The 17,410-nt window shown below is 36.7% G+C and overlaps 2 protein-coding genes across 5 annotated transcripts in view; one reads left to right on the plus strand and one right to left on the minus strand.

The window, feature by feature from the left end:
• The window catches only part of PDE1A (phosphodiesterase 1A), a 609,100-nt gene that overhangs the window by 576,265 nt on the left and 15,425 nt on the right, over positions 1-17,410 (plus strand). The window lies entirely within an intron of this gene.
• PPP1R1C (protein phosphatase 1 regulatory inhibitor subunit 1C) overlaps positions 1-17,410 on the minus strand; it is a 158,885-nt gene that overhangs the window by 2,467 nt on the left and 139,008 nt on the right. Inside the window, exon 5 of one of the 4 annotated variants that reach the window (XR_009186537.2) lies at positions 1,135-2,156. The exons of 2 other annotated variants lie outside the window; for them this stretch is intronic. Coding sequence is in view for 1 of the 2 variants with exons in the window: in XM_004476882.5 (XP_004476939.1) it covers positions 2,068-2,156 (89 nt within the window). In the remaining variant the exon portion in view is untranslated. The remainder of the gene's footprint in view (positions 1-1,134; positions 2,157-17,410) is intronic. One more of the 4 variants, XM_004476882.5, reaches the window with a different exon arrangement.

Raw genomic sequence — 17,410 nt, forward strand, 5'->3', positions numbered from 1 at the left:
CAGCCAAACTGAAGCCACATTGTCGTCTTGAAAAAATTTTTGTTGTAAACTATAATTGTGTGAAAAGGAAACTGAAAAGCCGTTATCCCAGCTGGTTTTCTTCAAACTTCTGAGAAAGTCAAAACACATTTCCCAAGGAAAATTTAAGCTTTTAATTTTGAACTCTTTGTGTTTTGAGAGTGGAAAACAGAATAGAAGAATCCAGAATCCATACAGTTTATTTTCCCAAATGATGGTACAGAATAGCAAAAGCTTTGGTTTCTCTTTTGTTTCTCTGAATTCTTTTGAAAAACAATTATAAAAGCATCTGTTCAATGAAAAGGAAGGGCAATTTTGTTTTTTAGCACTTCTGGGTGCCTCAGATAATCTCAGGGGGATGTCGGGATGTTTTCCAAAGACAAATATTTCAAATAGCTTACAAAAATATGTGCCTAATCAGGTAAAAGTAGAGAGAATCTTAGGAAATCAAACAAACAACCGTAGCAGATAGTCTGGAAACTCCAGAAAGTTTTGGAAGAAACTGCCTTAGAGAGAAAGAGAGAGAAAGAAAGAGGGCAAGGGAGGGAAAGAAAAAGGAAAGAGAAGGGTAAGAAGTTTGAAAACAGTAACATTCAGAATCACAGTACCTACTCATTAATGAGTTTTGCATTTATTTGCTTGGGGAAGATATACTAAGTGTTTTTTTTTTTTCTTCTAAATTCTCTTATAGGGTCACATAACTCTCTTATTCTGTTATATAATTCATATTGAAAATTAAAAACAATCATTTTACCTCTTTGAATATTGATATGTCAAAAATCCCACAATGGGATTTCACACTTGGATTCTTTCTTCTTGTCTTACTTTCCCTATTTACAGATTTTTGAGAACTCTTTTCATTTATTTTCTTCTATGAAACATTTGAACTTCACTAATATTATCAGTGTTGATACCAAGTTGGGCATTCTTCCATCCATATTAAATTTTGTGGTGTTGATACTTTGTATTCAAGTACCATGACAGATTATTATTGTTCAGAAGGCCAGAACTTTGATTTATCAAAAATCCATATTCAATAAATACATACTGTCTTGGAAAATGTTGCCTTAGTCTTAAGTTTTATCTTTTCTGCCAGTTCTATAAGAGAGGAATTACCTTTCATTTTCATAATCCCCAGCAGAGTGTCTTCCTTAGAATAAGATCATAAAAAATAGCCATTGAATTAATGACTGAGGGAATTTATGCATGAAATAACAGAAGTTATTTTATGACATCACAGGTTTATAAAATGTTTATAAAATTCATTAAGATGCAATAGGAAATATTACTATTCAAGTAATGGCAATAAATAAAGGCAGGGGCATAGAGGACAGACTTAGCTTATTTTATTTTAGTTCCAATATCTATTTTTCTTAATAACCAGAGGAAATGCTGGGCAATACATCTCTCACAATTTAGAAAATGAAGTAAATTCTGTCATTCTTCAAGCAACCATTAATGTCTTGTTGGAGAGAAAGAGATGTTTAATACATGAAAGCTAATATAATGTAGGCATTCAAATCAAATCTGGCATTTTTTTCTTCATTTTGAAATAAATACTGTGTACTGTCCTTTATACAGACATGATAAATGCTCAACTTAAAGAGAAATATTTAATGAAAAGTAGACTTTTAAGTTAAACCCAGACACACACACATGTCTAAATGTATTTAGTGTTTATTGTTTACTCTTAAAATGATGCTATTTACATTTGACCTTAGAAAGCAAAGCATATCAGTAAGACATCAGGGATTAAGCTGAGGCAGTATTAAAGTTAGAACACTCACATATTTGCAAATTTCTAAGTCATTAAAAAGAAAAATCACCATAAAATAAATGTTTATTCCTTGATAAGAAATAATATGGAGCAGTTTTTACTTAGTTCTAAAATTGGGTCAGGGCTTCCCAGAAGATGTGTTACTACTGTATGAGTATAAAGTGCAAAGATGGAGAATGCTTCTGGAAGTCAAGCAGTGGAGTTCCATGAAATATTCAGAAAAGTTAATAGTTCTGTTATTCCCAAGAAGCCTTCTTGCTGCTGACCCGTAATTAATGGTCCCCCTGCTCATCTCTTTCATTTACGCCTTCTTCTTCTTCAGGGACTGCTGATTCATTCTGGCCTTTCAGATGCTTAACCCCTGAAATTATAAAAATTAAGCTCAATTTAAGTGAAACTTATTTCTGCCACATTCACTGCTTTGCTGCAAGAGATAAAGAAAATGAGTGGAAAGTTTCCATTGTTGTGTGTTTTCTCCAAGAATCTCAACAATGTAATCCTATATAAACCTCTTAATTCACTGAGCAATAAAAACATACCCAGCCAAATTTCCATTAGAGGCAGGCTTTCTTTTATAATTAAATCTTCTCCATTAAGAATTGCATCACAGCCTATTAAAAAACCTATTAACAAAATCTGCTTACAAGCTCCTATTGTATTCTGATATATCTATCATTTAGTTAAAATATTTCTTTTGGCATCCCTGTTACAACAAGAATCATTAAAACCTCCAGAAACAAAGGGCCTGTAGTATCTGTATGTGCCATTTCTGTAACTTGTAAACACAGGAATCACAATATTGTTGGTCTTTTTTAGAAGTCTGAGCATACTCATTTGATTATGGACTGTCTCTATGCAAAATTTTTCAGTAAAATGGGAAAATGTTGGCATACTTTTGTCTCATACAAGGTCCTAATGATCTGGCTTCTCTCTACCTATTCAGTTTCTTTTCTCACTAGCCATTCTATTCCTCCTTTCTACTTAATGTATGCTTTAACAGTGCTGCATACTAGTTCCCTGTTCCCTGACCTCTCCATGCTCCCTCAGTCATCTATGGTTTTCTCATTCTGTTCTCACTGCCAGACATCTTCGTCCTGCTCATCTACCTGGCTATCTCCCATTCATCCTTCTGTTCTCAGCTCACCTCCTCTGTAAAGGCTCACCCAGTTCCCAAGAAGACTTAGCTGATCTTTCTCATAGGCAAGCACTGCTCTTGGAATACCCTCTCTTGTAGCAATTACTTATAGTACTGTATTGTCTACATATCTTTCTCCTCATCAACCAAACTTCTTGATGTTAGGGACTCTATAGTTTCCTCTGTAGTCCCAGGCACAGTGCCTGAGAAACAGTAGGTGCTCATTAATATTTATTGCCTAAATAATTGATTGGATTAATGAAGTAACAGTTTGGTATATGGCTTTAGCTGTTCTAAAATGATATATCCTCTAATTGTTTTTCAAAATTAATTCAAATTTGGAGCATAATCAGAAGGCATAATACAATACTTTTAAGCTACAAAATGATCTTTCATTTCACTTGGGTCTATGCTGTTAATATATCATACTAGTTGAAAATCAAGGCATATACAAATACTTGGAAAAATGTATACATTTTATATTTTTTCGAAAATTAGTTTACAAGATTTTTCTCATTGAAAAACTCAAAAAAAGAAGTCACTCTTCATGTTCTCTTTGAAACAAAAAGACTCAAGAAAAGTGTGAATTTGCATGTGCTGCAGTCAGCAAGGCTTGGAATGCTATTTGGCAAAGAATGGCATCCTTGGGCTTGGTAGAATACCTTGCAAAAATATTTGATCAGTTGTAATAACATGTAAATACTTTAATTTCATCTGCAAACAAAGATCACTTACAATTCTTATTGACCCAAGACTGTAGGGAGAAAAATTTTATTAAGAAATATTATTAAAAATTACATGGGAAAAAGAGAGGTCTAAATGTTTAGGGGAAGGGAGGAAACTTCATTGAGCATCCAATCAGTCACTGTGCTGGGGTCTCAGATACATGCATCACTGAAATCTCCTAACTACTCCAGGAAGTTGGTGGTATACCTGGATGGTGAAATTTAGACTCAGAGAAGATGTGATTCATTCAAGGTATAACGACAGTGTTGTGCTAAAAGATGTTTTGACATATCACAGTCCCTCAATATATTCTTACTTATACTTACTGAATGAATGAATGAGTCATAAAGTTTCATTGTCAGGAGACCTGAACTCATTCTTACCTTTAGATATTTGGACGCTGACCTACAGTTTCCTATCATTCTCTAGATTATTGGTTTATGGTACCAGTTAACTTGGGATCTTGGGATTCCCTCCGAAATATTTAAAGCAAAGTAATAATTCAGCCACTTGCCACTATTTTCTGAGCTGGGTAGTTTCTGCCTCCCTGGATTTACAAAAGTTCTACTGGCTTCAAAGCAAATCCTTTTCTTTCCTAAGATAACTATGGAGTAATAAAGTTGTGTTCAAGACAGTTTTCTCTAAATGAGTGTTAATGACCTACTGTCAAATTTGATTTGCCCATATGAGGTAGTTGGACATAAAAAGAAAAAAATCAGTAATTAAAATATCCAACTTATTAAACCATTACTCAATGTCTTCCCACACTAGAGTATAGATCTACTTGTACATGAGAAATTCATTCTTTTTCTTCAAGTAAAATCACTCACTTGGATAAACACTGAAGGTTTTCTTGCATGACCTTATTTGATTGTGATATTAACTACTTCCAGGTAAAAAGTTTTGATGAGGCAAGAGATGGCATATTATCACAGAGCTGTTCTGCAGAACATCTACCACAAATTCTTTGATTCCCCAAAGCTGCTTGCACTAGTAATTTTCCAAATGATAATGGATGATTGCTTAGTTTGTATTTTAAAATGGTCTTTAGGACCTTTCTTATTTATTGTCAGCAATATTCATTTAGTTATAGATGAAGTAATGCTGAGATTAATGTGTGATATCTGCTGAGGACTGCTAATAATTTCTTTCTCTCCTCACCCCAAACAGGCATAGACTTTGTGTTTGAATTTTATTTAAGCACTCATTTGGTATTTGAGTAATTCTGGAGGAGGCAGAAAATAAATTGGTCTGAGGTTGTCGAAGAAATTCGGAGAGTCTCCTCCTTTGCCAAATGCTGATGAGCATGTAAGAAAACATTCCACTTGCACAGGGCTAAGGCTCTCCAGGTAGCAAAGAGTCTCTGGGAGCAAGCTCCGACTTGGCCAGGGTTGCACACACAAGGCTGAAGGCAAAGGAATCCTAAAATAGACAATGGGGTTCTCTCCTCTGTAGCAGAGTGAACAAATTGAAAAAGGGGCCACATGTGAGACTAGAATGCCCAGTATAAAGAAGTAGAAGATTGAAGAAATCAGAGTTAAAGGAAAAAGAAGGACTATAAAAGAGGAAAATGTATTTCTTTACTCTGGAAAAGTGATTTCCATGCTCTATTCCTGCAAGCCTCCCCCATCCAAGCAGACCATAATACTCATGCTCTTCTCCATCAGATCAGGTGGGTTAGATGAAATTATGAAGTGATAGAGTGGAGAATTATGAATAATGAATCCATGGAGGGAGGCTTATATTTGCAAACCACATGTCAAAGCAAAGAAAAGTAGGCTTGTATTATTTATAGATGGCATGAAACTTGGAAGGAAAGATAACGATGAAGGATAAACTAATATTCTAAAAGGTTTCCAGGTGCCGGAATGATGGGCCTAAACAATTAAGGTAGAAGTCAACAGGTGCTTTGATTTGAAAGGTTATTTTGGTTCTACCAAAAAAAAAAAAAAAAGTGAGGGCAATCTAGATCATTACAGTTCGGAGTTTTAGGTGACCACAATCTCAACTACTCAGTAGAATCAACTATTTCTAAAAACAGAGCTTTTGGCAGTAACAGCAAAGTTGCCAGTTTAAGAGAGGGAATTGTTCTCTACCAAGGGTTAGTCAGAATATTTATGGATTATGCTACTTCTGGGCTTCGCATTTCAAAGAGGTTAATCAGGATTAAAAATAGTCTCTAAAATTCCAGAGGAATTATAGAGGAAACTAGGATGCTTAGCAGAGAGAAAATTAAGAGAAAATTCCTAAAAGACTGGAAAAAGAAATACAATTAATCTGTGTAATATCTGAAGGCAGGAATAGGGTCAGTGACTGACATTTATGAGTTGGGCACAGATTGTAGTGCAATATGAAGAAGAACATTTCCTAAATTATTATTGCCCAGCAATAAGCACGGAGTGAGCTCCCCATCACTGCACATGTTCAAATCAAAGCTAAATGTCAAACTCTGAGGCAGTTTATAGAGGGAACCCTGATAGCAGGGTAGACTCATAATTTCAGTAGCACAGAGATGCTATTTAACCACCAATGAGATACTCAGTCCTACTGGATAATTTGCTCTGCTGTGTGAGTACTATCAGTTACAACAAAGTAATTATAATTTCAAAGGGCAAATGGCCCAAATCCACATTTTAAAACTAATTCACACAGGGAGTAGCAAATATAAGTGGATTCTTTCGTTTTTCCCCCAACCACATAATTTAGAGCTTATAAATCATTCTAAGGTCCTCTAGGGAATTCTGTGAGACCCCAAAGAAAAAAAAAGGGCTCCAATTAGGGACACAGTAATAAGGTCAGTCATTTATTGAACAATATGCTTGTTAAATTAAAGGAAACATCAAACCTGATTTCTATATGCAAAACTATTTGCCAAATACATTTAACAAATACTAGTTTTTTGAAGGCCTTTAATGTAGAAAAGAATCACCACTAGGAAAATGGCTTTCTAATGGCTCCTTGGGTATTGATGCTTGAGTTTTCCCAAAACAATTGTGCTAGATATATTTGAACATAATTTAATCTATAATATGGTTTAGCAAGTTCCCTCAGTAAAGGCTCACCATCCCTCAGAATATAAATGTGTTTTGTGTTTCCCAAAATGCTTTCACATACACTACATTTTGCTTAATACTCTTGTCATGCATTTATAATAAATAAGCTACACTTTAATATGCTGAGGTTCACAGAGCTCAAGTGACATACTGATTTCATTCCAAAGCTAAAAACATATCATGTCCTGAACTTACTTTAATTCTGTCCATTTCTACAGAAAATCTCTTTTCTAGTATGGTGACTGATCTTTTAGTATAAACTGCAAATCCAGGCATGATCATTCACTTAACTCTCCATTATTTACTGAAGCATTTCCCTGCAGATGAATAAATGTGTAATACACATCTCTTCATCATCCATGGGACTGAGATAACACAGTTATGTGACATTTATAAGGAATGATATATTTCACATATGTTTTATCCATCATATGTTTTGGCAAAACGGTTGACCAAGAGGAAAGCTCACATGAAAGTTTTAGTTATAAATACTGAGGAGAAAGTAGGAAAGGAGATAATCTGACATGTGAGTTTAACAATAACTTTGGAGAACAATCTGGTGACATCTATCAAATGTAAAATGTAAAGTGTTCACATCCTTAGCCATAAGTCTGAGTCAAGAGTATATATTTTGTTTCAAGTTCATGAAGATTCTGCTCAGCCTAGAGTAAGAATCACTTTAAGCAAAGACTGAGTGCCTCCTCAGCCCCTAGAGTAACATGCCCTTCTAAAACCCCTTTATTCTTCTGAAGCTAATGCATTCCCCATTAGCTTATAAACAGAGTTAAATTTTTAGCCCACACATAATGGAACTAAATGGTGTTAGGCAATTTCACCTTAGAAAGAGACAGAATGGCTTCCTGGCCTGCAAGACTTGCCTGCAATTGGTTGAGCACAATGGCATATCTAAAATCGGGGAAAAAATGCATCCATCAGCAGGAACCAACAGGTAGCCTGAAAGCATTAAAAATAAAATAACTAAGGGTGTGTTGCATTTATAACCACAGAGGCAAATCTTAGCATGTTTTATAAACATGTCCAGAGGAGGGTCCTGTGCTAGCATTTTAGAAGGCTCTGTCCTCCTGCAGGGTAGCTTCCTACTGAAGCAATGTTCACTACAGACTACCATAGCATGAAGCTGATATATAATCACATAACCAAAACATCCAGCTCTGATTCTAAGCTCACTGGAGAGACTCTCTGATTACAACAGAGCTTGTACACAAGGACCCTGACAAGGCTAATATTGTCTTCTCTATCTACAGTAATATATCTTATTTTGAATTAAATTGGCATTCTAGGTTTACATGTCACTCTTACTATGCTTTTTATATCCCAGTTAACCTGGCTCTGGATGACTATCAAAGACCTGCCAGGAGGCTGATTCTGGCCACAGGCGGCAACGTGCAGTGACCTCTGCAGTGGGCAAGAAGACCTGCTGGCTTCCCTGCCTTCACTCTTTGAGTGAAACAAGGGACTGTTGAGGATAAGCTACAAACCTCTCAAGTGGCTATCCTTTTGTGCTTTAATCATGCCTTTGGATTTCAATATTTCTTTACAAATAAGCTTTCTTTCCCTCAACAACAGAGATAGATGTTTACCTTATGTTTATATTATGCAAAATTAGGGACATTTGAGATCTAACCCAAGTTTTGCCACTTATTCTCTAATATATAGAATATGACCTAACCTCTTTAAGCATGATTTATCATCTCTCAATAGGATAAGTATATCTAACTTCTAGGATCTTTAGGAGGATTAAATGTGACAGCACATGAAACATTTACAGGTATGTGTATGTGTTTGTATACATTTACATTATAAATTTATAATTAGCTTACATTTACATTATAAATTTACATTAGCTTTTCTTATCCTTACAATAGAGGTAGGTACTAATTAGCCCCAATTTAAAGCATAAAGAAAACAAATCAAGGAGCAATGAAGTAATTTAAGTAGGGGCCCCAAGATCACACAGGGAATCAGAAGAAAATTGGATTAGGGAAGTCTGGACAAACTTAAGCTTTGTCTGGAGCAGTTGATTATTCTGCCTCTTCAGACACATGAACATGTTTGTAGATTTATAACATAATATTTCCCAAAATAAAAATCATAATCCACTTAGTATTTTACAAACTGCTTTTCAATAATTTTATGTTGTACTTGAGCCCGTTTTCCATGTTTTAAAATAATCTTTGAGAACGTTGATTAAATATGCCATGTCTTTAAATTTCCAACACACTATTTCAGACATTGCCCATTATAAACCATGTCTTCATGCATACCCTTTTACTCAAATTTTATACCAGGAACTGTGTGTCAGGAACTCTTTTAAGAGTATAAGATACATCAGGAAATAAAAAGGAAAAAAATCCCTGTACTTGGAAAATTACATACTAGAGGGAAATAAATTATATAAGTCAGAAGAGATAAATTCTGTGGGGAAAAGAAGAATCAGGTGTTCTAGGAAAAGGAAGTATAATTTTAAATAGGGTTGTCAGGGAAGCCTCACTGGGAAGGGGACATTTGAGCAAAGAATTTAAGAAGGTAGGAAGAGTCATGGGGCTATCTAAGAGAAGACTGTCCCAGGCAGAGGGGACAAGAATGACAAAGGTTTGAAGTTTGGAATTTGCCTGGTATAGTTAAAGAACAGCAGTGAGGCTGGGGTGTCAGAGTGAGGTGAAAGATGGGCAGTAGTAGCAGGTAAGCTCAGAGAAATAAATGTCAGAACGGGAGAGGAGAGGGCTGATCATATATATAGAGAACATTTTATCAAATATTATAAGAGTTTCAGCAGTTATTCTGAGGAAACATTGGAAGATTTTATTATTTAAGTAAAGGAGTAACAAACTCTGATTTATATTTTCAAAAGATTACTTTAGATGCAATATAGAGAATAGATTGTAGTGAGGCAAAGGGTGAAAGCAAGACAAGAGGTTAAGAAGCTATTGCATTATTCCAAGTAATGGTTTAGTCCAGGGTCATATCAGAGATGTCTTGAGAAGTGACCATATGCTGGATATATTGGGGAGATGGAAACAGTATTTGGTAACAAATTGAATATGCAATATAAATAAAATAAGGGAGCCAAGCACAGTACAGAGTTTTGGACCAGCGTAACTGAAAAAATGGAGTCAACAGCACTTAAAACAGGGAAGACTTGTTTGCAATAAATTAAGGAGCTGAATTTTGGATAGATTAAGTTTGAGGTTTCTACTGTATATCAAAGTGGAGTTGCCTAGTAGGCAGATGGATATATGTGTCTAGAATATAGGAGAGAGTTCTGGGCTGAGTAATAAATGTGGGAGTCATCATTGTGTAGAGCCAGGAGACTGTGGGAGATCACCAAGAAAATGAGTGACTAGAAAAGAAAAGCTGTTCAAGAGCTGAGCCCTGGGGCACTCCAACATTAAGCGGCCATGGAGAACAGGATGACCCAGCAAAGGAGACTACCCACGAGTTTCTTATGAAGTAGGAGGAAAATAAGGTCTGCAAGTGCCTGCAAACTAAGTGTGTTGGTGGATAGGAGTGGAGTTAAAGAATAAGAATAGAAGAAATAGAGACAGTAAATATAGCCAACATTTTTTAGGAGTTTTGCTGTACAGGATAAAAGAGAAATTGGGTATAAGGTGGTAGGAACAGTGATTGTGTTTTTACTTTATTGAGGTATAACTGAAGTACAATAAATTGCATACTTTCTAAGCATAAAATTTTTGTCAGTTTTGAAATATCTATGCACACACGAAACTCACTACAATCAAGCTAACAAATATTACTATCACAAAGGAGTTTTTTAACGTAGGGAAAAATATGTTTGCATACTGATGGATATGATCCACTAGAGAGAGACTAACTGGTGATCTTGGCAACAGCAAGAATTTTCAGAAAAATATTCCTGAATAGAGGTGGGGATGGGTGTATTAGTCAGCCAAAGGGGTGCTGATGCAACATACCAGAAATCCATTGGTTTTTATAAAAGGTATTTATTTGGGGTAGAAGCTTACAGTTAGTTACCAGGCCATAAAGAGTCCAACTCAAGGTTGATTTCTCACCAAAGTCAGTTGCCACATGTTGAAGCAAGATTGTTGCCAATCTCTGTGAGGGTTCAGCTTTCTCTCCCTCAGCTCCAGGCTGGCTGGCATAGGGCTTGCTCTTTCTGGGCTTTCTTAGCTATGGGTGCAAACTATTAGGCGAATGGCTTATCTCTCTTCCCGGGGCTGCAGGATCAAAATTCTTTCCTCTGCCATGTCTATGCAGCTCTCTCTCTTCCTGTGGCTTCTTCAATGTGAGTGTCCATTTTACATCAGCCCACCAAAGGGGTAGGGACTCAACCCTGAATCATGCCCTACTGATGTGGTCGAATAATCTTTTATCAAGTAAACTTAAAACCTTAGAATTTAATACAATCAAAGAGTATTACACCCAGAGGAACAGTCCAGTTTATAAACATAATCTTTCCCTTTTTGAGGACTCACAAATAATCTCAAACTGCCATAACGGGTATATTGCACAACTGGAGGGACACAAAGAGTTCACTCACCTATAATAAAAGATGAGTTGGCAGGCTATAAGGGTACATATGTGATTAGGTGGGAAGACCTTATGGGAGTCTATGGAATTTCTCTTCTTATGGCTTCAGTTTCCTCAAAGTACTAACTAAGGTCATTAGATAAGAGTGAGGATGGGGAGATGTCTTAGAGGTTTGTAGGGATTGGAGATGCTGTGGAATAGTCCTCTTAGAGAGTGGCAGAGTGAATGAACTAAGGAAAGGTCATATTCTTGTCAGGCAGCATTAAGTGCCCACTGGAGGTCTTGTGGCCTTGAACTTAAAGTAAGATCAGTCAACAAGGTTAAACCAGTTTCATGAGAGCAGATGTGGATGGAATAGGCAAGAACTAGGTTTCATCACTTATACAATTTTATCAAGTCGGCTTTTATTCCATCTTTATAATATTTTATATTTTTCTAATTGCTTTATATACATTTTCCCAATATGCAAGACATCCCCAGGAAAATAAGGTAAGAATTACTCCCACACGGGAATGTTTGGATTTAAACAATGGCAGGGGTAGGACAATATTTAATCCAAAAGAACTGGAAAACTTTAAGCATTATAAAACCTAGTTTGGAACAAATTTGGGCAAACACACTTTTTGAGAATCACTCACATTTTGTTGCTTGGTTGTTTACAAGTCCATTTTTGTTCAGAACTTAGCAGGCTGAAAGACTATACACACACACGCACACACACACACTTAGTTTAGAAATTTTCCTGGTAAACCCACCCTTACACTGGCAACAATCCTGCTATCAGCAGAATTTAAGGAAAGCCTAGAGAGTTTGATTATATTTGGTAGTGTTCCCCCATTCTCCCCAAACCTCACTGTGACACATCCTCAGTAGGATTTAAAACACAACCACAGAACATCAGCTGCTAGTAAAATACCTAGCACCTTGGAAGCATCTACCATTAGACTGTATCAACTCTAACTTCTCCTTTTTTGCAGCCATGTACCAACCTTGGGAGCATACTAAATTCTGTGAAGATTGTAGCACCTCCCTATGGTTCTCTATATCACTACTCCTAAAATTATTCTCATTCTTGAAGCCTTCAGCCTCCACAAATACAATGTGTGCTGCATGCATCCAGTCCTCTCAATTTGATTCCTAAGGTCTTACTCAAGACTCATTCTATATTTCTAGCATTATTTCCACACTCACTTACTAAGGAGCCCTTATTCAAGCAGGCAAAATTCTTCATTACATATAGGACTTAAATCCATTAATCTTACTTCTTCTTTACTATAATCACCCCTTTCTTCTTTCTGTAGGTTAAAGGTTAGAGTCCCTTACTATTGACTCTTACTATGGTCTCAACTTTCCTTTTCTGTCCTCTCCTTTCACCTGGCAATGCTCCAATTGTGTTGAAATCCTACTCCCTATAATTATAATGTATGAACACAGCTAGATAAACATAACTGATGAAACATACAACCATGCTGAGTGATTTCACTTAATTCCCTCCTGCCCCCAAATGGCTCCTCTACTAAAGTTTTGAACTCTCAAAATCATCTATGAGGGTAGGAATCAACTTCTTCCAAACTTCTATTCATATTGATATTTTGACCTCCTCCCAAGAATCATGAATGTTCTTAATGGCTTCTAGAATGGTGAATCCTTTCCAGAAAGTTTTCAATTTACTTTGCCCAGATCCATCAGAGGAATCACTATCTATGCAGCTTGAGTCCTACAAAATCTAGATCTTAAATAATAAGACTCAAAAGGTGAAATGACTGCTTGATACATGGGCTGCAGAATGGATGTTGTGATAGCAGGCATGAAACAAAATTAATCTCATTGTACAACTTCATCAGAGCTCTTGGGTGACCAAGTTCATTTTCAATGAGCAGTAATATTTTGAAAGACATTTTTTTCCTGAGCAGTACATCTCCACAGTGGGATTAAAATATTCAGTAAACCATGTTGTGAACAGATGTGCTGTTATCCAGGCTTCATTATTCCATTTATAGAGCACAGGCCAAGTAGATTTAGCCTAATTCTTAAGGGCACTATGATTTCCAGAATGGTAAATGAGCATTGACTTCAACAAAGTCACCAGTGTCATTAGCCCCTAACAAGATAATTAGCTTGTCCTTTGAAGCTTTGAAGCAGGTATTGCCTTTTCCTCTCTGTGAACTCCGCCATGTTGTGAGGGCAGATTTGTGAACTCCGCCATGTTGTGAGAGGTTGTAAACAGACCTCACAGCGGGTGGCTCCCCACACTCTCTACCTATGAAAGTCCCAGATAGTCATCTTCCTCAGACTGATCATCTGTTCTTTAATGTAGCAACCTTCATCAATGATCTTAGCTAGATCTTCTGGATATCTTGCTGCAGGTTCTACGTCAATACTTACTGCTTTCACCTTGCACTTTTATGCTATGGAGATGGCTTCTTTCCTTGTAGCTCAGGAAGCAAACTCTGCTAGCTTTCAGACTTTTCTTCTTCAGCTTCTTTGCCTCTTTCAGCCTTCACAGAATCAAAGAGTTAGGTTGGGCCTGGCTCTGGGTTAGGAGTTGGCTTAAAGGAATGATGTGGCTGGTTTGACCTATCCAGACAAATAACTTTCTCCATATCAGCAACAAGGCTCTTCCACTTATCATTTGTGTACTCAGTGAAGTAGCACTTTCTATTTCCTTCAAGCACCTTTCCTTTGCATTCACAATTTGGCTAACTGTTTGGTGCCAGTAACCTAGCTTTCAGCCTATCTCGGCTTTTGATATTTCTTCCTCACTGAGCTTAATCATTTGTAGCTTTTGATTTAAAGTGAGAGACATGCTACTCTTCCTTTCACTTGAAAACTTAGAGGACATTGTGGGGTTATTATTTGACCTAATTTCAATATCGTTGTATCTCAGGGAATACGAGGTCCAAGGAGAAGGAGTGATGTGAAGAATAGTCGGTCAGTGAGGCAGTCAGAACCACAATCATTGGTTGTCGGCCATCTTAAATGGCTGCTGCTCATGGCACAGAGAGTGAGTAACAGAGAGTTCCCTTTCCTGCCCTTTTCCTTATGTGTTTTCATCCAGTGCCATTGCTTTAAATATAATGAATAAATTGATGACTTCCAGTTGTTTGTCAGCCCCAATCTCTCATCAGAGTTCAGATTCATGTACAACAGTCTGTGTTCCCACTTCTGAATGTTAGGCCTCTCTAACTTAGTGCATACAAAAAACAATCTTGATTCTGACCACCCCTTGTCTCAACAAACCAGCAAAAACAATCATCTGTCCATAATTAACATACTCTTCTCTGAATTTCTTATTTTAGTTAATAGAATTTTCTCAATTCCAATGTATTTCTTACTTTCTCTTTTTCCTTTCACACCCCTCAATTCATCACTAAATTTTGAAGGTTCTGCATTCAACATTAAGGTCAAATTGAATCAGTTTTCCTCAATTTCAGCACTATTATCTTAGTCCAGTCCACCACTCATTTCTACCTAGAGGACCTCAATAACCTTCTAACTGGTCTCCCCACTGTCTCTCCTTCCACCCTATATCCAATTCCCCAAACAATTGACAGACATCTTAAAAAACAAAATCAAATTCATCACTTCTCTGATAAATCTGCATCATAAATTAAATATAAATTTCCTCACCATAGTCTTTAAAGATGCTGAACGATTCAATCGGCAAATGAACAGATCAATGATTTAAGTCTCTGGGGCATATATTTAATAAGTATACTGCTAATTATAGGTTTAAATAAAAGGGGCAGAAGAGCCATGTGTAGGGAAATTATAAATGAATCTAACTCTGTTACATTGGGAAGCATATATTCCAAAGTAAGGCCCATTGACAGGGTGCTTAATTCTGAAATTGTCTTCCCTGTCTATACTGGTTGAGCCCTGAATCACAGCAGAGTTGCAACACCTACTCATCATTCATTGAATTCATGCAGGACAACTAGCAAAAGATTGATGGACAACACCCATCCCAGGAAGTTGAGAGTACAGTTCTATCCATCTACCTCATAGAATCTAAACCCTGTCTCAAGTAGAGACAGGGTGGACATCACAATCCCAAAATCCTCAAGAATGAGGAATGAACATACAAGGGTGGAAAGAAACTAAGGACTAAAGTAGACTTATGAGTATTCTAGCAAATGAAGAACATGCACCATTGATAAAAAGTCAGTGGCCACCAGAGGTTCTGAGGGGATGGAGAGGGAAGCATAGGTGAAACACGGGGGCATTTTTGAGACATTGGAATTGTCCTGCATGACCTTACAATACCAGATACAGGCCATTATACATTTTGTCAAAACCTACAAAATTGCGCAGGCAAAGTGTAAACTATAATGTAAACTATAGTCCTTGTCTAGTACAATGCTTCAGCTTGTGCTCATCTATTGTAACAAATGTATCACAGTAATGAGACATGTTAATGTGGGAAAGTCTGGAAGGCAGGGGTGGGGTATATGAGAATCCCCTATATTTTTGATGTAATGTTTATGTAATCTAAAGCTGCTTTAAAAAAAAAAAAAGATGCTGTATGATTAGCTTCTGTCTTTCTGACCTCATCTATCCCGAGCCCTCTCCTCACTTTGCTTAGCCACATTGGTCTTTTACACCGCAAAACTTGTCCAGCCTCAGGACCTGTTTCTCCTCTGCTCTCTCTACCCGGCTCCTCATCCTCTAAGGAACCCATGTGGCTTGTTCTTTCACCTCATTTAGGCTATTCTTACTCAAATGTCACCATTTCAGAGAGGCCTTTTCTGACCACCACTTCTAACATATCCCACACTTCTTTCCCTTACTCTTATCCCCTTATCCTGATTTATCTTACTTTTACTTTCCTTCAGCGTACTATCACTCCTGGGTGTAATGTTTTGTCTCCCACATTAAAATGTTAGCACCATAAAATCCAAGATTGTCTTATTTGCTGATTGATCAGCAGAGCCAAGAACAATGTCTGTATTTTGTGGATGTTCAAAACATTTTAATTGAAGAATTGCCTGATTTTAACTTCACTGTCATTAAAATTATATCCTTTTCAAATAATGAAAAATTTTTAACCGAGTCAAAATTTTTTTCAGATGAGGGAACTTCTGACAAATCAATGTAGGTCACATTTTCTATGATAAACTGAAAAGGTAGAGTGTTTTGGGGCCGGCATTCACTTGTTGTTTTCAGTCTTTTATATTGTTTTAGTTACACTGTACATTCACTGAGCAATTATGGTTCTGAAATTCCATTTGGTGGCAAGAAAACATGCAGTAAATCTTAAAGATGGAAATAAGAAATGGTACTTTTCCGAGAAGATAATGTTGCTCTGATCGCCAAACACAGTTAATCCCATGAGGGTATATGACTTTTTTCCACATACATAATGTAAATGGATGCAATTAAGTACAGCAGGACATTGTTTTACACAAACACAACCCATACAAATTCAGGTATACATGACTGGCAGAGAGAGAGAGAATTTAAAAGACTTTAAATTATTTCTATGATTAATTCTGTTTACTTATTGTTACTAGAGTGTTTATTTGCTTTATTTATAAAAATGTTTGAGAAGTATACAAGATTTTCAACTTACTTGAAGGGTCTTGGAACAGATTGGTCATGTAAAATGAGGTCACACTGTATGTTAGGGTTCCTTCAGTGATTCTCCTACTTAAAATTTCCTGTTGTTGGAAAGTGCTAGCCCTGATGAGTTGATAGCTACATCCAGTTTCAAAATCCGCTAGGTTCACTCTATATCCTGAGGCTGTTTTTATCCTTTTTCTCTGTGGAGGCCTTAGCTCAGTTTTCTTCACATTACTCAGCTTGCTGGCCATCAGGAAGGTTCTGAATGTCTCTATTGTTTTGCTTTTTGTCTTCTGCCTAATCCAAGGTCAGGCTGTTCACACTTGGAGCCTTGCAAATGTTTTGCTCGGAACAATTTACCATTGTTCCTTTAGGCGTTCCTGTTCATTTTACTTGCTGACCATCCCTTTAAATAATAGCAATGCCTTGTATCACCAGGGGGCTCCTTGATCTACTTCTTTGATTTGCTGCCCTGCAGTTGGCCTCTTTTCCTTGTTTCCACATGTAAAATCACTCTCTCTCTTCTTTTTACAGAGATCTTTAACAAAATATCCTTGGATGGGCTAATACCATTTATTTTTTATTTTAATTTTATTAAGAATGCCTCAG

This window comes from Dasypus novemcinctus, chromosome 7 (genome assembly GCF_030445035.2).
Source record: "Dasypus novemcinctus isolate mDasNov1 chromosome 7, mDasNov1.1.hap2, whole genome shotgun sequence".
Taxonomy (NCBI): Eukaryota; Metazoa; Chordata; class Mammalia; order Cingulata; family Dasypodidae; genus Dasypus; species Dasypus novemcinctus.